Raw genomic sequence first — 24950 nt, forward strand, 5'->3', positions numbered from 1 at the left:
ACAAGGCCAACAATATCCCTTTTGTTCTCAAGTTCCATCACACGCGCCTCTGCATCCCCCAGATCATCTTCCACCATCTACATTGTGATCCCATCACCAAACACATCAACATATCTTCCCTGCTTTCTGGAAGGACTGTTGCTTTTACAACAATCTCATTCACTCTCCCACAGCGCCGCCCCCACCCCCACATACTGTAGCTACTCTCCCCCATGTAAGCGTAGAAGATGCAACACAGTTCCATATGCTTCTTCACACACTGTATGCAACTTTTACCTCTTCCAGTCTTTTAAACCAAATATGGTCACAGGCTTGGGTTTCTTTGTACCAATAGATATATTTGATTTGTAATCTTCAGCCATTATTCTCCTTTTTTCAGCTCTATTAAAGGGTCTGTACCTGAAATGTTAACCTGCTTTCTTCTCTGATCAATGAAAATTGTGTTCAGAAAACAGTCTTATTAAACTTTTATCCAACAAACAACATCAGAACAACTTTTACTTAACAAGCTTTTATTGTGGTAGTCATGCTTTTCAGGGCCTGCCATTGGCTGCGCCACTTCGGAAGTCCCGAATTTGGCACTATATATGCTGCAGCATATTCAAGTTACTTTTCCAGGAAATTTGGGAGTAAGATTACAATGGGAAGATCAGTGCACGAAACAGTGTACATTATGGTGTATGTTGCCAATCGCACCGTTAATTCTGTACCAATGTATTTTAAAATCAATTGTTTATGGAGGGTGGGACAAATGATTGCCAGAGCAATAAACATGTAATGAAATTATGTACACACAGCTAAGTAAAATCTTCCAACCCATCATGCTTAATCTGTTAAGCATATTCATTGCATTAATGCTCTAACCATCTGGTGCAACTAGTCGATAAATACTGACCTACACTTCTTTCAGTGAAAGCCCGGAGGGATTTGTTTTCAAATCTAGACATGTTTTAATTTTTTTTTTAACCTTTTAAGCATACAAGCTCAATATAAAATAATTAGACAATTAAACAAACAGTTGATCTTTAACACCCTCTTTAGAAAAATTCCTGGAGATTACTGGAACAGTGAGCATGGATCAGTCTCTGAAAAGGAAATAATGTAGCCAAGAACTTAAGGTACATTACTAAAATCCAGTTATGGGTTGTTAACCTATGATTAACCCTCCTTAAATTTTACAAACTTTCAACAGCATGAGGCAATAATTCGAGATGCAATTCCAATATACTGATTTTAGTTTGAGCTCAACTCAACTCAAATTGATTTTGTGATCCTAAATGTTTAGTAATAAAATGGATGCCTAGCAGATTAGAGACTGCAAAATATACTGACCAGCTAGATAGCAATGACTGCTTAACCTGAAGTATATACACATGATGAGTGAGGTTTTAAGGATCCACTAACCAAAAGTACCAACCATTAGGCATTTAAATAATCAGGCAAATTGAACTTTTAATTTGACACTAGATACACAATTTTCTTTTCAAACCTCCATGATATTGCATTTTGAACTTGGTTCAGCAGTAGCACTTTTGCCTCTGGGTTAGAAGGTTGTGGGTTCAAGTCCAACTCTGGAGACTTGAGCACATAATTTAGGCTCACACTTCACTGCAGTACTGAGAGAGTACTGCACTGTCAAAGGTGCCATCTTTCAGATGAGACTTTAAACCAGGAATTTAAGTCTGCCCTATCAGGAGCCCGTAAAGGAGCCCATGGCCTTGATTCAAAGTAGAGCAGGGGAGTTCTCCCAGTGTCCTGGCCAACATTTATCCCTCCAGCAACATCACCAAAACAGATTATCTACTCATTTATCTCATTTGCTGTTTGTGGGACCTTGCTGTGCAGACATTTTACTGCTGCTTTGCCTACATTACAAAAGGGCCTGCACTTCAAAAGTACTTATTTGGCTGTGAAGTTCTTTGGGTCATCCTGAACACACATATGGCTGTGTGTAAATGCAAGTTCTTTCTTTTATAGTGACATCGGACATGAAAGTGTTCATGTTAAATTATTTTTGCTACATGCAACACTGGCACAGTGATGCTCAGGTCTGTTGCCAATTTAAAAAAAAATCTTTTTTTTGCTCACGTCCACTTTTATTCTGTAAAATTAAACATTCCAAAACAAAAAATATCATCCTCGATCTAGCCCAGCATATTTTTGTGCAATCTAAAATATGTACTACAACTTGCTTTAGAACATGCATTATGAGTGCGGCATCGGCAGCGGGTGGAGGCGGAGCAGCGCGGCAGAGCAACTACAAGAGGCCCCAGAGGCTCAGGTAGGCCTCAGTGCGGCATCGGCAGCGGGTGGAGGTGGAGCAGCGCTGCAAAGCGACTACAAGAGGCCCCAGAGGCTCAGGTAGGCCTCAGTGCGGCATCGGCAGCGGGTGGAGGCGGAGCAGCGCGACTACAAGAGGCCCCAGAGGCTCAGGTAGGCCTCAGTGCGGCATCGGCAGCGGGTGGAGGCGGAGCAGCGCGGCAGAGCGACTACAAGAGGCCCCAGAGGCTCAGGTAGGCGTACCAATCTCCAATCTCAGGCAAGGAGAGAGGTAAAAAGTATTCAAGGTGTGATGTCACCACAAAACAGGTAGGTGACTGGTTGGAGTATTTCTCTCGTTTTAAAACTTTAAGTCTGTGGTTTATAGTTTTTAAGGTTGCTGTGATGTACCAAGGCCTTTCTGGTGCAGAGTGACTGTTGGTAAACCATTTAACTGGTGTAACTAGAGGGATTGATTTAATTTAAATCCAATTAATTAAAGGGGATACTAGCATCTAAAATCGGGCAGAGGGTGTCCATAACTAACAATAAAAAATTTAATTAATTACATAGAATGGAGCAGGTCATGTGTTACTGTTGCAAGATGTGGGAGCCGGTGAACCCCATTGAGGCTCACGGTGATTACGTCTGTGACAAGTGTCTGCTGCTACAGGAACTCCAGCTCCGTGTTGATGAGCTGGAGTCTGAGCTTCAGACACTGCGACACATCAGGGAGGGGGAGAAGTACCTGGACTCTGTGTATCAGGAAGTGGTCACACCTATGAAGTTAATTAATTCAGATGTAGCCCATGGTCAGGGACAGGACGGTGTGACTACGAGTGAGGCAGGTACGGGGATCCAGGAGGTAGAGCTGGAGGAGCCGCAGCCCTTGCTCTTGACCAACAGGTTCGAGGTTCTTACTCCCTGTGGGGACAGGAGCAGGGACTGCAGGGAGGATGAGCAACCTGGCCACAGCACCGTGGAACGGGGGGCCATTCAAGAGGGGGGAGTAAATAGAAATGTTGTAGTGGTAGGGGATAGTATTATTAGGGGGATAGATAGAGTTCTCTGCAGCCAAGAGCGAGAGTCCCAAAGGCTGTGTTGCCTACCCGGTGCCAGGGTTAAGGACATCTCCTCTGGGCTGGAAAGAAACTTGCAGTGGGAGGGGGTGGATCCAGTTGTTGTGGTCCATGTTGGTACAAACGACGTAGCTAAGACTAGGAAGCTGGTTCTGTTAAAGGAGTATGCGCAGCTAGCGGTCAAATTAAAAAACAGAACCTCAAGGGTCTGGATTATTACCTGAGCCACGAACGAATTTGGCTAGGACAAATAAAATTAGAGAGTTAAATGCGTAGCTCAAAGACGAGTGTGGGAGAAATGGGTTTTGCTTCCTGGGACACTGGCACCAGTACTGGGGCAGGAGGGAGCTGTTCCATTGGGACGGGCTTCACTTGGCCAGTGCTGGGACTAGAGTCCTGGTGGATCATATAACTAGGGCTGTAGAGAGGGCTTTAAACTAACTAGTGGGGGGGGGGGGAGGTTCCTAGAGAGCAAATCATAAAAATGACAACAGAGAAGGCCATAGACTTAGGTAGCAGTGGGGAAATTAAAAACCAGAGCATGTCAGGAAAGGGCAGAAGGTATGGAGTAAAAGGTAAAGTAATAAAAAGGGCAAAAGCAGGAACTAAGTGTCACAAAACATATTTGAAAGTTGTCTATCTGAATGCACGTAGCATTCGTAACAAAATAGACGAGTTAATGGCACAAATAACTACATATGGGTATGATCTTGTGGCCATTACAGAAACATGGCTGCAGGGTGACAATGCCTGGGAATTAAACATACCAGGTTATTTAATGATCAGGAAGGACAGGCAGGAAGGAAGGGGAGGTGGGGTGGCTATGTTAATAAAGGAAGGAATCACTATAATACAGAGAAATGATATTGGGTCAAAAGATCAGGATAATGAAACAGTTTGGGTGGAGGCAAGGAATAATAAGGGGAAAAAAACACTAGTGGGCGTAGTCTATAGGCCTCCGAACAGTTGCAACTCTGTTGGACGGAGTATCAATCAGGAAATAGTTGAGGCTTGTAATAAGGGAGCATCTATAATTATGGGGGATTTTAACTATCATATTAATTGGACAAATCAAATTGGGCAGGGCTGCCTTGAGGATGAGTTCATTGAGTGTATTAGGGATGGGTTTCTTGAGCAGTATGTAACTGAACCGACCAGGGGGCAAGCAACCTTAGATCTGGTCCTGTGTAACAAGACAGGATTAATTAAAAATGTCCTAGTAAAGGATCCCCTTGGAATGAGTGACAATAACATGGTTGAATTCCATATTCAATTAGAGGGCGAGAAGGTTGGATCTCAAACAAGCGTGCTAAGCTTGAATAAAGGAGACTATGAAGGTATGAGAGCGGAATTGAGTAGAGTGGATTGGGAAAATAGATTAAAGGGCAAGACGATACATGATCAGTGGTGTACATTTAAGGAGTTATTTTACAACTTCCAAAAAAAATATATTCCACTGAGAAGAAAAGGGTGTAAGAGAAAAGACAGCCATCCGTGGCTAAGTAAAGAAATTAAGGATAGTATTCGACTAAAAACAAGGGCATATAAGGTAGCCAAATCTAGTGGGAGGATAGAGGATTGTGAAAACTTTCAAAGACAGCAAAAAATAACAAAAAGATTGATTAAGAAAGGGAAGATAGATTATGAAAGTAAATTAGCAAAAAATATAAAAACAGATAGTAAGAGTTTTTATAGTTATATAAAAAGAAAAAGGGTGGCTAAAGTAAATGTTGGTCCCTTAGAGGATGAGACCGGGAAATTAATGGTGGGAAATATGGAGATGGCAAAAACACAATGAATATTTTGTATCAGTCTTTACAGTAGAAGACACTAAGAATATCCCAACACTGGACAAACAGGGGGCTATAGGGGGGGGAGGAGCTAAACACGATCAAAATCACTAAGGAAGTGGTACTCGGTAAAATAATGGGACTCAAGGCGGATAAATCACCTGGACCTGATGGCTTACATCCTAGGGTCTTGAGGGAAGTGGCGGTAGGGATTGTGGATGCATTGGTAATAATTTTCCAAAACTCCCTGGATTCAGCAAAGGTCCTGGCAGACTGGAAAACTGCTAATGTAACACCCTTACTTAAAAAGGGCAGTAGACAGAAGGCTGGAAACTATAGACCGGTTAGCCTAACATCTGTGGTAGGTAAAATATTGGAGTCCATTATTAAGGAGACAGTAACAGGACATTTGGATAATCATAATTTAATAGGACAAAGTCAGCATGGTTTTATGAAGGGGAAGTCATGTTTGACAAATTTGCTGGAGTTCTTTGAGGAAGTAACATATAGGGTGGATAAAGGGGAACCAGTGGACGGAGTGTATTTAGACTTCCAAAAGGCATTTGACAAGGTGCCACACAAAAGATTATTGCTTAAGATAAAAAATCACGGGATTGGGGGTAATATTCTGGCATGGATAGAGGATTGGCTATCTAACAGAAGGCAGAGAGTTGGGATAAATGGTTCATTCTCGGACTGGCAATCAGTAACTAGTGGTGTTCCACAGGGGTCAGTGCTGGGTCCCCAACTCTTTACAATCTATATTAACGATTTGGAGGAAGGGACCGAGTGTAACATATCAAAGTTTGCAGATGATACTAAGATGGGAGGGAAAGTAGTGAGTGAGGAGGACATAAAAAACCTGCAAGGGGACATAGACAGGCTAAGTAAGTGGGCAGAGATTTGGCAGATGGAATACAATACTGGAAAGTGTGAGGTTATGCACTTTGCAGGAAAAATCGTAGAGCAAGTTATTATCTTAATGGCAAGAAACTGGAAAGTACTGAAGTACAAAGGGATCTGGGGGTCCTGGTGCACGAAACTCAAAAGGTTAGTATGCAGGTGCAGCAAGTGATTAAGGCGGCCAATGGAATGTTGGCTTTCATTGCTAGGGGGATAGAATATAAAAATAGGGGAGGTATTGCTTCAGTTGTACAAGGTATTGGTGAGACCGCACCTGGAATACTGCATACAGTTTTGGTGTCCATACTTAAGAAAAGACATACTTGCTCTCGAGTCAGTACAAAGAAGGTTCACTCGGTTAATCCCGGGGACGAGGGGATGGACATATGAGGAGAGGTTGAGTAGATCGGGACTCTACTCATTGGAGTTCAGAAGAATGAGAGGCGATCTTATTGAAACATATAAGATTGTGAAGGGGTTGGATCGGGTGGATGCGGGGAGGATGTTCCCGATGATGGGTGAAACTAGAACTAGGGGGCATAGTCTTAGAATAAAGGGCTGCTCTTTCAAAACTGAGATGAGGAGGAACTGCTTCACTCAGAGGGTGGTAGGTCCATGGAATATGCTGCCCCAAAAAGCTGTAGAAGCTACATCATTACATAAATTTAAAACAGAAATAGACAGTTTCCTAGAAGTAAAGGGAATAAAGGGTTATGGGGAGCGGGCAGGAATTTGGACATGAGTCTAGGTTCGGATCGGTCATGGCCCTGTGGGTAGCGGAGCGGGCCTAGGGGCCGTGTAGCCTGCTCCTGCTCCTATTTCGTGTGTTTAATTCTGTTAGATTCAGGAGATGGTTCTGTGATAGTAGATTGGCGGTTAGGATCAGATCAGCCATGATCTTATTGAATGGCGGAGCAGGCTCGAGGGGCCGATTGGCCTACTCCTGCTCCTATTTCTTATGTTCTTATGTTCTTATATTAACACACAGTATGGAAACTACAGTAGAATTAGCTAGAAAAAATGTCATTTGAAAATTAACTTAAAAATAAATCATTTACAAAAATAGGCTGAATGGTGATGTTATATCTGCAGTGGAGTACTTCTGAAACAAGTGCTTCTTTGACTCTCAAAACTGGTTAATGTGCCACAGTGTATAACACGGTCATCCTTTTAAACTATTCTCCCTTAATCTTGACACTTTCTAACAGTCATACTTAATCTTTGATACATCCATTTCCTGAAGATTAAGTAAATAGAAACAAACAAATTTAGCACTCCATAATGTGCCCTGAGCCACGTCATCTAACTAACCCAAGTCCCCACCGGACCATAATAATCACCAGCTACCCAAAAGATGTCCATTAGCATATAACTTTTAAAAACATATAGCATTACAAAGGAACTGGGGACTGAAATTAGTAAAACTTTGACATTTTTGTACACCAGGGAAAGATTCCTGGGATTGGAGGGGCTAATATAACCCCATCATTTACAAATCAGTTAAGGTGAATACCTGAAAACTGTAGACAAAATTTGTTGTGAGGAAAATGGTCAAAGTGACCTGCAGCCAAGTAGCAGGTGAAAAGCATAACTTGTGAGGGCAGTCAAATAAATTCAGTAGGACCAGGTTCCCACAAATTAATGTTGCCCACATCCTTAAATTTGAAGTGTACAGTTTCAAAATGGTTTGCTGGATTATTCGTTCTCACTCAAGATGTCTTGATGAAGCAAACCCAATATACATTTTCTGGTGTCAATCAGTGGTTCATCCAGTCATTGCAGCAAAGTTATAGTGGTACAGTGGAGTATTTTGCTACACATTAAGGTGTAAAGAAATTATATTTATTATGTCCTGAATGGAATGTAAACTTTCCTTATCACATTGTGCGGTGTACCATCTTATGTGCGGTGTACCATCTTAACTGCTGCTATCATACTTATAATGATACAGGCTCCATCTGTTCCTACAGTGGTGTATGAGGCAAGAAATGCTGTAGTACAGCAATTGTATTTGCCACTGCCTACAAGCTTTTCCACAGCTAAACTAAATGAATCTTAGCAAAATGAATGTTGTGCTCATGTGCTGACATAGCCACAGGCAATGTGAAGTACTCTTTGTGCTAATATTTTCTCATTTACAGTACTTAGCAAAAACTTGAAGGGGGGGGGGGGGGGCGGGGAGCGGGAAGAAAGAAAAAACACTCCCATTTACACTGGAAATCTCATTCCAAGATTAACAGATTAGCTCATTCGTAGTCTCTATACATCAAAATGTGTTCTGGTGTTAATCCAGCAGAAAAAGATTCTTAGGAGCTGTAGCTTTATGCACTAGAATGTTACAAATTGGCTTCTGACAATTCTCAAGACTAAAAAACTTGCAATCTTTTATCACTTCCAGGACACCATAAATTTTGCATGGGATTATCCAAGATGTAATTTATTGAAAAATGCCCATGTTGTTTCCAAATGAGGCAATTAAAAAAAAATTATATATATATAAAAAAAAGTGTGTGTGTGGCGGGGAGGGGGGGTGGTGAGGGGGAAAGAGATAAGGAAAGGTATCTGCTTCGAGGTACTCTGGGTTTGTTCATAACAAGAGGGAAATCAGAAAATACAAGAAATGAATCTTTAGTAGATGACTGTGCTGAAATATATTGTCTGCAATTTATCAGAGTACAAGGTAATAGTGAAAGAGCTCAGGTGATATCTAAGAGCAGAGTTATCTGCAGCCCAAGGTCAGGATTACTCGAATCCCTTCTTGTTTCAATTTTACAGGTGATGTCAACAATTGTAAAATGCGCTATTTATTTTTGTATTAAAAAAAATCATTGCAGAATATGTTTCTTCCTTCATCGTGCAATTAGAAGGGTGCCCACAGGAGATATCCAAAATTGGGCAAAAAGATTACATTAGACCTCAATTTCCTGCTGACTGTGGAGTTGCAGGAAGTGGACAACTGAAGGGGAACAGCTAGTTCTCTAAAAAAAACAAAACAAAAAAAAAAAACATCAAGTTTGAAAGTGGTAGTGAACGCAGTAATGAGGTTAGGGACTGGAGGCAGGCTGCAGTTTACTAATGGTGCTAACATTTTTTTTTTGTTACCCTGGCTCCCACCTCTGTAATTTCCAGAAATTGTTAAAATAAAACACTGTATACTACTAGAGTTCAATCTCTACAGAGGGGAAAGGGGAATGGGACAAAAACATAAAGACACACAACTGGCAATTCAAATGGGAACACAAAATAATACCCAATATAGCTGACTGGATAAAAGTCAACAGGAGTCGCAGCCAAAGCTCAGCATGCATCAATGTTACCTGTATTAACTGTCCAAGAGTCGTTGCAAGAAAACAATTTCATCAAAGAGTCCAGAAATCAGTCACAGCACCAAATTTTAAGTGGTTTATAAAGATCACATCTGAACTCAGTTATTAAACAGTTACTTAACATTACAAGCAGATCTCTCCCACCACAGCTCATGAGAAGTGGCTTTATGCTTCCTTTCCCATGTTTGTAGAATTCTGTTAAGCATGTGGATAGTATGGACCTGATAGCCAGATGGAACTCTATATTATTCATTCAGACCCAAAATTTATTTGTGTATATGCATATTGTGTATAAATACACATATATACATACACAGATCTAAACATACGTGTGCATATAGGCGTTGACTATTTGCCATTGCCATAGGTGTCAAATTACAAAGGTGCCGCTTTAACCGTATTAAGTGCTTCGACTATTGCGGGCAGTTCAAGTAGCTGTTCGCACCTTGTTAAGGTGCAATTACCTGTCATTAAGTCCTAACCCCTGCCCCCGTTGCCTCTGGAACTCCTGCCACTGCTGCGGGCCCTGCTTGCCAGCTTGCTGAGCTGGATATCTTCCGATTCCGTTTTAAAGTTAACAGGACAGTCTGACAGCCTCTTCAACTATTCAGGATCCAGATCTTTAATCTATTTTTTATAATTGAGATATAGCTGACTTATTGTCCCATCATCATCATTTCAAATGCTGAAGCCTAACAATTACTCATGATACTGTGCTGAATGGGTAGGCCATACAGTAAAGGATTGGCAATGTCTGGGCTTTGAAGTTCGGAGAGCCTTTGGTAAATAGTAACATTCTGGGAGGAGTTGTAACTGTTGAAACAGCTAATGCCAAGTTTCTTCAGCACAGTCATTGCTGTTCTGGTAGTGGTTCTACAATCGGGCGATCTCTGTGGATCTGGTGCTTGTTGAAGGGGCAGCATGAATTTTGCTTTATTTTTACGAATCAACCATGTGAAGAGAAGTATGTTTATGACTAAAACAGTTGACTTTTTACTCACTTTATTTGAGAATTATGCTTGGTTTTGTTTCTATGTCTGAACAACCCTTGAAAAGGAGTATTCCTTTTGCAAGATTAAGTTATGAAGTAAAGCAAAGTGCTCCTGTAAAAGACCTAGCGTGTGTCACTGAAGTGACTACTTTATCAGTTAAGGCAAAACAAACTAATTATACCATCACTGCTTTGACACAGCACAGTAACCTGGGACTATCCTGGCCACATTATACTGGCCATCAAATACAGTGGGTAAATCCCGTTCACTGTGGGGACCATATATAGATGGAAGATTTTACTCAGGTCATCCTTAAAATGCTTCTTCACTTGTATTGTCTGACCACTCATTGGGTGAATGGACCACATGGTGTGGCATTCAATCCTACAGACCAGAAAGGACCTAGATTTAATCTTTCCTCAGTCAGCCTGTCTCAACCAAACAGCAAAAGGGAGCTAAAATTTGCCACAACAGCCCCAGGCTAGGAAAGGAAAATTGTTTAAAAAAAAAAACTGGCTTGTGTTTCCACTCCCAATCATTATAATAAGGCCCACACTTGTGTATACAAGAGAGGAATAGGCCAGGTTCCGCTCTGACACACCCAGCATACTGACATTCTTCATCCAGAGTCAGAAGTGGAGAATGCTCGTTCAGATGAGATACTGAAATCCTGTCACCGCCCACCAAACTGCACTTGAACACAAGTCACCGCCTTCAGCAAATGAGGCAAGAAAACCGAAAGGGGAGAAAATGATATCCTGAAGAGTTACAAGTTTATTTGGGCGACATTGTACTACTTTCACACAGATGCCAATGCAGTTGTGGCTGCAGATTAACTTGAAAAGTAGAACTGCAACTGGAGCTTCAAGTCCCAAATGGCACCCAAGCACACCAAGGCCAAGCGGTGCAAGATCTCTCCAAGAGGAACTTTGCACTGACTGTAGTATAACTCCAGCCTGGAGTGAAGCCACATTTCAAAGTGCCCAGGGGTCCACCAGACCATTTAGGAACATAAACCATTGATTGGAATCTTTTATTAGAATGCGAACACTCTGCCACACTTTCAACATTAAAAATTTGGTGCCTGAAATGCAGAATTCTGCACAAAACAAATGCGCAGAGCTCAGTTGTCATTGTACCTCAGATGCCAGTTAGACTCAAGTCAGCAGACACTACAAGAGTCTGCCAACTACACATGGCAACCAGCAGATATCAGTGTCAGGTACTTAGCTGGAGGATAACTGCAGCCTTAAGCTCATCCTCCCAGAGGGTACTGAATGCCATTCTGTATTGGTGGTGCGTATGTATTTATAACCAAAAATAACCAGTGCTTACCATTTCCAGTTTAGAACTGGCTCCTGATTTACACATCCTGGGCAGCAAAGTCGTCCGAAAAATGCACATGGCCAAGCAACGAGAGCAATGAAGAAAATACAGAGGATGCGCAAGGGTACAAGTGTGACGCTGGCCAGAGCTATCTGCAAAAAGATACAAGAAAATACTACGGGTGACTACCAATTCACTGCACTCACAGTAGAAAAAACATTTCCATGCACTGAAAAATAAACAGAAAACAAAGTCTGTACCGAAAAAACACAGAAGTACTGCGCTCAGGAAAAAAGTAACACGCCCAATAAAATACACAGAACTGAGCCCCACTCCGACACACACAAACCCACAGAACAGTGTAAAGGGCCAAAGGAATACCTAGAATCAAAGTTAAAAGGATTTCTAGTAAGCTTGTCTCCCGTCCTTGCTTAGGAATGTAGAACGAAAGATAAGACAGGACAAACAAGATTTTAGTATTATAGCAAAATACTGCAGATGTTGGAAATCCGAAATAACAACAGAAAATGCTGGAAAAACTCAGCAAGTCAGGCAACATCCGTGGAGAGAAATTTGAGTTGACGTTTCGGGTTTGACCCTTCTTCAAAACTGGAGAGAAAAGGAACTAGATCGAAGGCAGGGCTGCGATCGGACAAAAGAATAAAAGAACCAAAAGAAGTAAAAGAGATTAGAAGCTAGACGAGATGGTAATAGGCTGTGATTAGGTGTAAAGTGTACTGGCAGGGCAAAAGATAGCTGCCAGGTGTGAGAGAGAAACAAAAGGAAAGGGGGGGGGGGGGGGGGAAAGGAAAGGAGTGGAAAAATATAAGTGAAAATGAAATAGGGGCCGAGGTTATGATCTGAAATTGTTGAACTCGATATTGAGACCGGAAGGCTGCAGACTGCCTAATCGGAAGATTTTAGTATTACTAGAGTAGAAACAGATAAGTTAGCATGCTCATGCTGTAGAGATGGGTCTCCGTCAACCATTCAGCAACCTCTCGGATAAGAGGCAACAAATGGATGCAGCCCCTCTAATAAACTATACACCAATCAATGATCATAGAAGGGTCGTGCACGAGGGGTGCATGCCCCAAGTTAGGTATAATTGCTGTATGTATTTGATACTTGTTGGAAGAATCCTTTCTCGGGCGGCTGAGACTGAGATGCTCCCCCTGCATATGCTTGAATAAAGATCATAAAACTTATCCAAGGTGCCCGTCTGGTGAATTCATGGTGGCTATAGGGCAAGCGTCGACCCCTTATTTCAGGGGGCTCGCTTGAGAGGAGGGAAGACGTCTCCGTTACCCCAACAAACAGTATTTAGACGCACACATGCAAAGCTAAATGCTGACCCCAAGGCACTGAGCCACACTCTGCTGACCCCATAATGCAGTGCTGACCCTCACTCTGCTGACCTCACTGTACTGATCCTCACACTACAGTACTAACCCCCACTCTTGTCACTGTGCTGCTGACCCCTGCTGTGCTGACCCCACAGACCACACTCTGCTGACCACAGTGCTGCCCCACACTCTGCTGATCCTAAATCTGCTGACCAGGCAGTGCTGACCCATACCATGCTGACCCCATAGTACTTTTACTATGCTGATCCGCACTCTGCTGACCCTACAGTGTTAACCTCGCAGGGTTGACCATGAACTCTGCTGACCCTGCAGTGTTGACCCCGCAGTGTGACCCCACACTTTGCTGACCCCGCACTCTGCTGAGCCCGGAGGGTTGACCCCGCACTCTGCTGAGCCCGCACTCTGCTGACCCCAGTGTTGACCCCGCACTCTGCTGACCCGCACTCCGCTAACCCCGCAGTGTTGACCCCGCAGTCTGCTGACCCCACAGGGCTGAGCCCGCACTCGGCTGTCCCTGCTCTCTGCTGAGCGTATACTCGGTTGACCCCGCACTCTGCTGACCCCAGTGTTGACCCCGCACTCTGCTGACCCCAGTGTTGACCCCGCACTCTGCTGACCCCAGTGTTGACCCCGCACTCTGCTGACCCCCCACAGGGTTGACCCCGCACTCTGCCGACCCCCACAGTGTTAACCCCGCTGACCCCCGCAGTGTTAACCCCGCACTCCGCCGACCCCGCAGGGTTGACCCCGCACTCCGCTGACCCCCGCAGTATTAACCCCGCACTCCGCCGACCCCCGCAGTGTTAACCCCGCACTCCGCCGACCCCGCAGGGTTGACCCCGCACTCCGCCGACCCCCGCAGTGTTGACCCCGCACTCCGCCGACCCCCGCAGTGTTGACCCCGCACTCCGCCGACCCCGCAGGGTTGACCCCGCACTCCGCCGACCCCCGCAGTGTTGACCCCGCACTCCGCCGACCCCCGCAGTGTTGACCCCGCACTCTGCCGACCCCGCACGGTTGGCCCCGCACTCCGCTGACCCCCGCAGGGTTGACCCCGCACTCTGCCAACCCCGCAGGGTTGACCCCGCACTCCGCTGACCCCCGCTGGCCGCTAACGGCTGTCCCACAGGCAGGATTGCCCCCTTTTTCTTACTTTGAACTTATCCGTCACGGTGAGCTCGATGTGATAAATGAACGGATTGATGATGGGCGGCTGAAAGAGCGAGCTCTGTCTGGGAACGGGGCACACCCTCCTGAAGGATCTGCTCTTGTCCCCGCTCACGATGCACGACCCCGACATCGCGCCCACCCGCCGAGCGCCGCCGCTTCACCACAGCCTCGGCTCCTCTCCGCCCGGGACATGCGCAGAGCGGCCCCCGCGCGGCGGGCCCAGCACGCGCTGCAGAGGGAGGATGAACAAGACAGAGCAGCGAACAAGCCGGAGAGGGGGTTGCAGAGCCTTACAACCTCTCATCTCTGATAGGATTAGTTATCTTAAACCATATCTGTTTGCTTTGGAATGCAATAACACAAACATGTTTACTTTTCATTTTTTTGAGTTGATAGCCGTTGCAGAGGCGTCAACAAGTCATTGCAAAATGTTTCTACTTGTTAGTGAAAAGTGAATCAATTGTCCAACCATAGTCACAGTCAAACCTGTCAAGTCTCGTTTATTCAAGTGAATCACGTGTTTGTAATGTCAAGGTCACCTCGGTAAACCATATTTTTGACATTTTTTCAGAAATTGAGTTTTAGACCATCAATTGTTTGGGGAAGAGGAAAAAGATGTCATTCCCTTGTTATCTGAACATTGGTGGGAGTTTCCTTTGCTCATCAGCTAGCCCAGTAGAAATGTGCATTATACATCTCTGCCCCCTTTTGACTAACACTGCATATACTGCACAGGGGGCAATCAAGACAGAGAATTGGCCCCTATTCAATACCCAATCTTTCCAAATTCTTCCCCCTATATTGTAAAGACACCAGGACCTTCATTGCTTCCCCCGTGCTGCCAGGCCTCATAGCCCAGCCCCCAGTACCACCAAAATGCAGGTTCTGCTTCTGCAGTGCTGCTAAAACTAATGACTCCACAGTGGTCCCAAACCCCAAGATCCCTCCCTAGTGTTGCTAAGCCCCAGCAGCTCATCGCAGTATAGTCAAAGTCCAGGGCCACCACCTCAGTGTTAGCAAATCCAAGCCTCACTGTGCTGCCAAAGCATAGGACCCCCAGAATGCTGCAAGACTCCAGGACATAATTCTGCCAAATTATAAGACCATTTCATAAGTGCTGCCAATGCTCAGGTCACTATCACGTGTTGCTAAACCCCACTGTCTCAAACCCCAAACACCATCCGCTGACCCCTAGCACCAAGTCCCCTTTCTCAGCACGGTCAGTTCCCAGGATCACCTCCCAGTGCTCTCCAACCTCTACACCATTCCGTCAGTGCTATCAAACTCCAGAATTATCACATGGTGCTGTCATACCTCAGGACTTCCCATTCCTGTGTTGCATACCCTTAGCACCATTTCCAGCACCGCAAAATCTCAGGACTCTCATCGTAATGCTGTCAAAGTCCAGGACACTCCCCCCAGTGCATTGCTATATGAGTTCCTGGCCCCCATTTTCAGTGCTCCTGAATGCCAGCTATCTACCTCCAACCTGGTATTTGGACAGTGTCAGCTGTGGCTCAGTTGGTAGCACACTCGCCTCTGAGTCAGAAGGCTGTGGGTTTGAAGTCCCACTCCAGAGACTTAGAGGTCGATTTTCCCGAAGCTGTCCGGAAGAAGGCGGGACTACAACTTTCGGATTTTAGTCCTGCCTACATCGACGTCCGGCCAATCCGTGCGATTTTCCCTTGATTGACCTTGTTGAGCCCGCCCAGTGGGCTCAGCAGGCCAATTAAGGGCCACCCGGCAACAGGTGATGTCACAGACTGCTATTTCATCTGTCAAGAGTTTTTGACAGATGAAATATCAGTGTTTCACAGCTGTTTGAAGCTTTGAAACACTGACAGTCTGAGTTCTGACATGAGTCCTTCTGCACAGACTCAGTTAGAACTCACATCAGCAATCAAAGCTGAAGGCTGTCACTTTTCACAGATCGCAGCTGTTCAGCTTTAAGTTCCGGGTGAGTAATGGACTCCCGACGGCTACAGGAAGAAAGGCTGTGAAGGTAAGTACAGGTAAGTAAAAGTTCTTTACACACTTTAGACACACCAAACACACTTACCTTTGCACTCATGCACCCATCACTCACCTGAGCGCCGACATCGCAACCCCTCCAACTCCTTCAACCCGACGGCACGCCTGCTCTAACCTGGCCTGGTTTGGAGCCGTCGGGAAACCCACACGAAACCCCTCAAAATAGGGATTAGGCTAAAAACTGCCTGTTAACTACCTGTTAACAGGCAGTTAATTGGCACTAATCCCTTCCCGCCTGGGGTCGGCGGGTCCCAGTGCGGGGCGGGTACCCGCTGCCTCTGAAAGTTGCGTGGAGTGGGGTTTTGGGCGGGATGGTGTCGGGACCTCCGAAATCGGGATTTCCGCCCCCCACACGCCTGAAACCCCGCCTGACGGCTCCACGAAAATCAACCCCTTAAATATATAAAGCTAGGCTGACACTCCAGTGCAGTGCTGAGGGAGTGCTGCACTGACAGAGGTGCCGTCTTTCAGATGAGACTTTAAACCAAGGCCCCATCTGCTCTCTCAGCTGGATGTAAAAGATTCCATGGCACTATTTCAAAGAAGAGTAGGGGAGTTATCCCCAGTGTCCTGGCCAATATTTATCCCTCAACCAACATAACAAAAAAAAGGTGATTATCTGGTCAGTATCACACCGCTGTTTGTGGGATCTTGCTGTGCTCAAATTGGCTGCCGTGTTTCCCACATTACAACAGCGACTCCACTTCAAAAGTACTACATTGGCTGTAAAGCGCTTTGAGACATCCGGTGGTCGTGAAAGGTGCTATATAAATGTAAGTCTTTTTTTAATATCTTGCTGCCATCTTGCTGTGCAGACTGGGCTTTAAAAAAAGGTATGAGATAAAAATTGAGTAGTTAAGTAATGGAACATAAAATAATAATCAAGACCACTTATTTATATTTCTCACAGAAAAATGAACATAATCATAGCATTCAATTTCCAAACACAGGTATAAATCCCAGAAGACCGTGAAATAAACAACAATTTATTACATAGATAAGGGAGAACCAGTGGATGTGGTGTATTTGGACTTTCAGAAGGCTTTCGATAAGGTCCCGCATAAGAGATTAGCGTGCAAAGTTAAAGCACATGGGTTTGGGGGTAAGGTACTGTCTTGGATAGAGAACTGGTTGACAGACAGGAAGCAAAGAGTTGGAATAAACGGGTCTTTTTCCGAGTGGCAGGCAGTGACTAGTGGGGTACCGCAGGGATCAGCCCTAGGACCCCAGCTATTCACAATATATATTAATGATCTAGAAGAGGGAACTAGATGTAATATCTCCAAGTTTGCAGACAACACAAAGCTGGGTGGGCGTGTGTGCTGTGAGGAGGATTCCGAGAAACTCCAGGATGATTTGTACAGTTTGGGTGATTGGGCAAATGCATGGCAAATGCAGTATAATGTGGATAAATGCGAGGTTACCCACTTCGGTGGCAAAAACAGGAAGACAGATTATTATCTGAACGGCAATAGATTGCAAAAAGGGGAAGTGCAACACGACCTGGGTGTCTTTGTGCACCAGCCGCTGAAGGTAAGCAGGTATGTGTAATGTCCGTGTGTAATTGAGACACGGACTGCAGAAGTTGGTTATAACAGGTGTTTACTGAATGGAGACAAAACTGGAACTACTATACAAAGTTACTGCACAGGCTTATATACAGGGGTGGTCACTACTGGTACTGCAGTATACAGGGGCTGCAGAATATAGTTCCTTCTTCAAGGTACATACACTACAATTCCTCCCCTTTTAGCTAAACAGTACATAACATTCGATTAATAATTAAATAACATATTTACAATTACAGTTGCTATATACATTAGCTGAAGTTAATCAATTATAAATTCAGTCTTTGAGGAGGCTTCCTGATTCTGTCCGGATAACGCCTCTTTGGGGTATCAGGTTCTTCTGGCAAAGTTGATTTGGGATCAACGTCGTTGTTTGGTTCGTCTGCTTCCAATATCACCGATTCTGAGGTAGATGCAATTGGTACTTCGGTTTCATCACCAGGTGTATAGGATCGTGGTGTAGATTTGACGTTTTCCAGTGACTCTAGAATCTGGTCAGCATGGCGTCTTACAATGCTCTCTCCAACGTCCACGGTATACATTAGAGGTCCTTGCCGTGTGCAGATCGTTCCTGGCTGCCATTTCTCTGTGCGGTAGTCCCGGGCCAAAACTGGTTGACCTATCTTGAAACTCCTGGTTGGCCTTTCATTCATATTCTGAAACTGCCTGTTCTCCACATCTCTTCTGATGTTTGGCTGAACCAAATCCAAGCGGCATCTTAGTCTTCGATTGAAGAACATCATGGCTGGAGTTTGGTTGGTAACTGCATGTGTCGCATTCCGGTAGGCAAACAAGAAGTTATCCACCTTGTGTTGTAGGGGTATGTCTTCATTACACATTGCCTTGATAGCCTTCTTGAATGTTTGAACGAACCTCTCAGCCAATCCATTGGTGGCTGGATGATATGGGGCGGATGTGTAATGCTTAACACCATTGTTCTTTAAGAACCTCCGGAACTCTTCAGACACAAACTGTGGTCCATTGTCAGAGCAAATCTGTTCAGGCAGCCCGTTTCTGGCGAATATGGTTCATAAGACTGTGATAGTTTTTTTCTGTGGTGGTTGAGGACATTTTTATTACCTCTGGCCACTTTGAATGTGCATTCACCGCAATTAAAAACATCGAGTCCATAACTGGACCAGCAAAATCAATGTGCACCCTTTGCCATGGAAATGAGGGCCACTCCCATGGATGTAGAGGGGCTTGTGGTGGGGCGTTTTGGACCCTCTGGCATCCTGTACAGCTCTTGGTCATCTCTTCGATTTCTCTATCGATTCCTGGCCACCACACAAACGCTCTGGCTAAGTTCTTCATTTTTACCCCTCCCAGATGACCCTCATGAAGCTCATTGAGCACTCTATCCTTCAATTTGGGTGGAATTACTACTCTGGATCCACACATCAAGGTTCCTTGGCACACTGACAGCTGTTCTCTTCTCGGCGAGAATGCTGGCAACAGTGGTTCATCATGTGCTGGCCATCCCTTCACCGTTAAATCATAGACCCTGGAGAGTGTCGGGTCATTTCGTGTTTCCTTTTCTATGTTTGCATTCGTCACAGGTAGACATTCGACTACGGTCGAGTGGAATATCTTCACAGGATCCACTGCAGGTGCTTCTTCCACCGTCGGCAACGGTAGGCGCGACAATCCATCAGCATTCCCATGCTGTTTAGTTCCTTTGTACTCTATGTCATATTGGTGTGCCCCTAGGAAAAGGGACCACCTCTGTAGCCGTTGTGCTGTCATTATCGGGACGCCCTTCTTAGGGTTGAAAATGGAGACAAGAGGTTGATGATCAGTTAGTAGAGTAAATTTCTGTCCGTGCAGGTAGTGATTGAACTTCTTCACTCCCCACACCAGGCTGAGGGCCTCTCTGTCAATCTGGGCATAGTTACGCTCGGCTGAAGTTAACGAGCGTGACGCAAAAGCTATCGGCCTCTCTGAACCATCAAGGAATTTATGCGACAGTACCGCTCCAACGCCGTAGGGAGATGCATCACACGCCAGTCTTATCGGTAGTGATGGGTTGTAGTGAGCCAATACTTCTCTTGAAGTGATCAGGCCTTTACACTTCTGAAAGGCCCGCTTACATTCATCGCTCCATTTCCATGCTACTCCAGTTTGTAGCAGGGCGTTCAGTGGGTGCAGAATTGTGGACAAATTCGGCAAAAACTTATGGTAGTAATTCACCAATCCGAGGAATGACCTCAGTTGCGACACATTTTCAGGCGCTGGAGCCTTAACTACCGCTTCAATTTTGTCAGGGGACTTATGTAACCCCTCTTCATCAATCACGTGGCCACAATACGATATTTGTTTCTTAAAAAACTCACACTTGGGGCGATTGGCTCGTAGCCCATGTTCTCTTAGTCTCGTGAGCACCTGCTCTAGGTTGGCAAGGTGTTCACTGTCATTTTCGCCTGTCACTAGGATGTCGTCCAAGTAACACTGAGTCCCCGGAATCCCTTGCAGGACTTGTTCCATTGCTCTTTGCCATATAGCCGGAGCTGATGCTACTCCGAATACCAGTCGATTATACTGGTAGAGACCTTTGTGAGTGTTTATCGTGAGCTATTTCCTGGAGGATTCTTCAACCTCCATCTGCAAATATGCTTGCGCTAGGTCAATTTTTGTAAAACGTTTCCCTCCAGATAGTGAGGCGAAAATATCTTCTATCCTCGGAAGAGGATACTGTACTGTGTGAAGGACTGGGTTCACAGTCACCTTGAAGTCCCCACAGATGCGAACCTTCCTTGGCTCCTCAGACTTATTGTTCAACGTTTTCTTCATGACAGGAACGATGGGTGTCGCCCACTCGCTCCAGTCTACCTTAGATAACACACCTGCATTCTCCAGATTCTCCAGCTCTGCCTCGACGACTGGGCGAATTGCATACGGTACCGGTCTTGCTTTGAAAAACTTGGGAATTGCATTCTCTTCTATTTTTATCGAGGCGGTTAGGCCTTTAAGAGTTCCCAGTCCTTGTTGAAATACCTCTTTAGCGTTAGCTAAGATTTTTGACAATCGTCCAAGTGTGACGTCGTCATCCTTTTTACCAGCCACAGTCAGTGCCTGAATGGAGTGCCAGTCTAAACTTATCTTTCTGATCCATTCACGTCCCAATAACGGTGGTCCACCATCTTGCAGTATGTACAGATACAATTTCTGTATCTCCTTGCCGTTGTATTCGACAGGCACCCTTATTTTCCCTCTGGGGTATACTTTCTGCCCCGTATATGTCTTCAAGAGAATGGATGTGCCTTTCAAGGGTATGTGTGAGAATAGCCACTCGTAGTCTCGTCGATTCATGATAGTCAGGGCTGATCCTGTATCCAATTCCATTTTAACTTGGGACCCTGCTATCGTGAGGGTGACCCAAATGGTTCAGTGATCCTCTTTTGCGATTACGTTGTGTAGTTTGAGACAGCTTAGTCTCTTGTTCCCGGATTCACTATCGCTCTTCTGGTCTTCGGAACTACTGTCCATCATCTTTTGTACTTTCCTGTACTTTTCCTTAGTAGTCTTTTTGTTGTCATTAGTCTTCTTCCCGGACCTGCAAACTCATGCAATGTGTCCCATCTTTCCGCATTGCCTGCATGTTTTGTCCTTGAACCAGCAGTCCTTCTGGTCATGGGTTGTTCTGCCGCAGCGATAACATTTTTCAAATTCCCGTGTCATTTCACGGGTGCCATATTCCTGTGGCTTTTGCTGTATTTCTGCAGCTCCCCTTGCTGCTGCTTCGTACGATACTGCCATGCTGAAAGCCTTATCTAGCGTCAGCTCTTTCTCTGAGAGTAACCTCTTCTGGGTTCCTTCACTCAGGGGTCCACAGACAAATTTGTCCCGTAGGGTATCTGCCAGTCCTGCTCCGAACTGGCAGTGCTTTGATAGCTTGCGTAGTTCCGTAAGGTAATCAGCATTGCTCTCATCTTTATGCTGATTTCTCTTGTGGAATTTAAATCTTTCTGCTATCAGCAGCGGTGTAGGATTTAGGTGTTCCTGTAGGATATCAACAATTTCGTTAAAACTCTTCTCCATCGGTTTGACTGGAGTGATCAGGTTCCGCAATAGGCCGTACGTTCTTGCGCCCATTAAGTTTAGTAGTACCGATGCCTTTTTCTCATCGGCTACTTCATTTGCCTTGCAATGTACTTCGACTCTTTCCACATACGTGGTCCAGTCTTCTATTTCTTTATCGAAGGCAGTGATATTGCCAGTCTTCGGCATCTTGGAGATCTAAGATGGCGCCTCCCGCGCTTTGCCTTCTTCCCCGATTGAACAAAATGGCACCTCCCGCGCTTTGCCTTCTTCCCCGATTGAACAAAATGGCGCCTCCTGCGCTTTTCCTTCATCCCCGCTGGATTAAGATGGCGCCTCCCACGCTTTATGTCTTTTCCGCTGCTGCCAACGCTGTTGCTGCCGTTTTTATGCCTTGATGGTGACGCCCTATGGTCTTCGTGCGCTTCCCCCCGTGCTGCTGCCAACGCCGCTCTCCGCGGTCCCCGTGGCAAACTGCAGCTCCTCGCGGCTTTCTGCGCTTCTAATTTATTTTTCTTTTATTTTAATTACTGTTCCCGTCGTCAGAGCAGACCCTATGGGACACTTTCCTCCCTCTTCTCGGGTCTGTACGTTGCCCGGCTTCGTAGCACCGGCTGCGCCCTGTGTGCTCCACCCTCTCTCTCGCTCTCCTCTTCCCGACAACGCTGCTCGGCCCCGTTGAAAAGCCACCCGATCGAGCTCTAGCCCGCCGCAGCCCAGGAAGGATCAGTGTACTACCTGCCACCAGCCCGATTAGCTGGAACACCACAGACTGGAGAACCAAGCCCAGCTCTCGACATCCTCTCCTGCAAATCTTCGAATTTGATGAATCAGAGGGCGGTTGCCCACGGTTGATGCCCGTTTCTTCTGTTTGTTTGTTTTTTTTTGGATTTCTTCCTTCTGGCTTCGACCTCTAATAACTTCACTTTAGGGATGGATCCCCGTGAGGTGGTGCAGAACTGTAGGTAAGTTCGGATCTGTTCGTCGCCAATGTAATGTCCGTGTGTAATTGAGACACGGACTGCAGAAGTTGGTTATAACAGGTGTTTACTGAATGGAGACAAAACTGGAACTACCATACAAAGTTACTACACAGGCTTATATACAGGGGTGGTCACTACTGGTACTGCAGTATACAGGGGCTGCAGAATATAGTTCTGTCTTCAAGGTACACTACAGTATGCAGGTGCAGCAGGCGGTTAAGAAGGCAAATGGTATGTTGGCCTTCATAGCGAGAGGATTCAAGTACAGGAGCAAGGATGTCTTGCTGCAGTTGTACAGGGCCTTGTTGAGACCACACCTTGAGTATTGTGTGCAATTTTGGTCACCTTATCTGAGGAAGGATGTTCTTGCCATGGAGAGAGTGCAGCGAAGATTCACCAGACTGATACCTGGGATGGCAGGCATGACATATGAGGAGAGATTGGGTCAAGTAGGCTTATATTCGCTCTAGAGTTTAGAAGAATGAAAGGGGATCTCATTGAAACTTATAAAATTCTAACAGGACTAGACAGACTAGATGCAGGAAGGATGTTCCCGATGGTGGGGGAGTCCAGAACCAGGGGTCACAGTCTAAGGATAAGGGGTAGGCCATTTAGGACTGAGATGAGGAGGAATTTCTTCATCCAGAGAGTGGTGAACCTGTAGAATTCTCTACCTCACAAGGCAGTTGAGGCCAATTCATTAAATATATTCAAGAAGGAGTTAGATATATTTCTTAAGGCTAAAGGGATCAAGGGATATGGGGAGAAAGCAGGGACAGGGTACTGAATTTGGATAATCAGCCATGATCTCATTAAATGGCAGAACAGGCTCAAGGGCCAAATGGCCTACTCCTGCTCCTATCTTCTATGTTTCTATGTTTCTAACTTGCAATGATACAGTACCTTTAAGATTGAAAATGCCCCAAGTTACTTAACAGATATAAAATAGAACCTAAGCAAAGAAAGAAAAGGTTAACAGAGGTGATCAAAACCTTGGTCAAAGAGGTGGATTTTAAGAAGGAGAGAGAGGTAGATGTTCAGGGAAGGAACTTTAGAAAGTGATACTTAGGCAGCTGAAGGTTCTTGCACCAAAAGTAGGGCAAAGGAGGGAGGGATACACAAGAGGCAGGAGTCAGAGAAACAGAGGACTTGGGAGGATGTGTTGGGGGTGGTTATGGTGATAGGTAAGGCAAGGCATGAAGGGTTCAAAGATGAGGACAAGAATTTTAAATGTAATGTGTCAGGGGACTGGGAGCCAATATAGGTCAATGAGAATGGGAGTGATGGGCAAATGTGACATCAGAATTTTGTAACTATGATCAGTGAAGATTATCTACCAATTAAAAAATACACAAACTGAACCAATCAAATTGCTCAAAAGATGTTTCAAAATCTTTTGATCCACCATTTTCTATCTTTGTAACTAAGTTAAAAATGAGATGTATAATATCAAAAGTTCCATATTTCACAATAATGATTAAACTTATGTATGAAATTGTCTTTTGTGCCTTTGATACCTTCATTAATGGTATTACTCAGAGGTATCAGCCTCTCTCAAAAGCATAAGCTTGGCATTGATAATATTTCCAGAGCCCAGAGCTAACATTCTGCCACATTATGCCTTCTATGGAGTTGTGAGGGGGGTGGGTGGGGGGAGGGGGAATTAAGAGGAATATTGTTGTGGGAGCATTTACGTTTGGGGTATTTGTTGTGAGTATGTGATCATCTGTCCCACTATTCAACCTTTTTTCAGGATGAAACAACCATCCATTCCTGGGATAGTTTTCTTCAGGGTGAAGGGAAGGCATTTGTTGATCACCATTTGCCTGTTTATGGTTTAGTGGGAGACTGCCATAATTTTCTTCCCCTTGCAAATTTAACATGCTTGACTGGGTGGGTGGGGGCAGTTGGTGAAGTGGTTCTACTGCAGGAAGGTTATGTCTGCCTGCTCTTTCTTGAGGCAGATCAAGAATTTTTTCAGTTTAACTGATAGTCAGGGAGATAATCTTAAATTCAATGATGCTGAGTTTTAGGTTAATATGTTGTATGCGTGGGGACACTATGGCTTGCCCTTAGGTAGGAGCACCCTGAGTTGGAAGGGAATGTCCCTGGGTAGAA

At 45.0% G+C, this 24950-nt stretch overlaps 1 protein-coding gene across 1 annotated transcript in view; it reads right to left on the bottom strand.

The window, feature by feature from the left end:
* Positions 1–14445, bottom strand: part of lpcat2 (lysophosphatidylcholine acyltransferase 2) — a 112353-nt gene extending 97908 nt beyond the window's left edge. Inside the window, exons 1-2 of the mRNA XM_085991387.1 lie at positions 14196–14445; positions 11685–11827 (exon numbers count right to left, since the gene is read on the bottom strand). Coding sequence (XP_085847513.1) covers positions 11685–11827; positions 14196–14342 — 290 coding nt within the window. The 5' untranslated portion in view covers positions 14343–14445. The remainder of the gene's footprint in view (positions 1–11684; positions 11828–14195) is intronic.
* Between the last annotated feature and the right edge of the window lie 10505 nt (positions 14446–24950).

Source organism: Somniosus microcephalus, chromosome 6 (genome assembly GCF_052327205.1).
Source record: "Somniosus microcephalus isolate GS21.2 chromosome 6, FLI_Smic_1.0, whole genome shotgun sequence".
NCBI classification, from domain to species: Eukaryota; Metazoa; Chordata; class Chondrichthyes; order Squaliformes; family Somniosidae; genus Somniosus; species Somniosus microcephalus.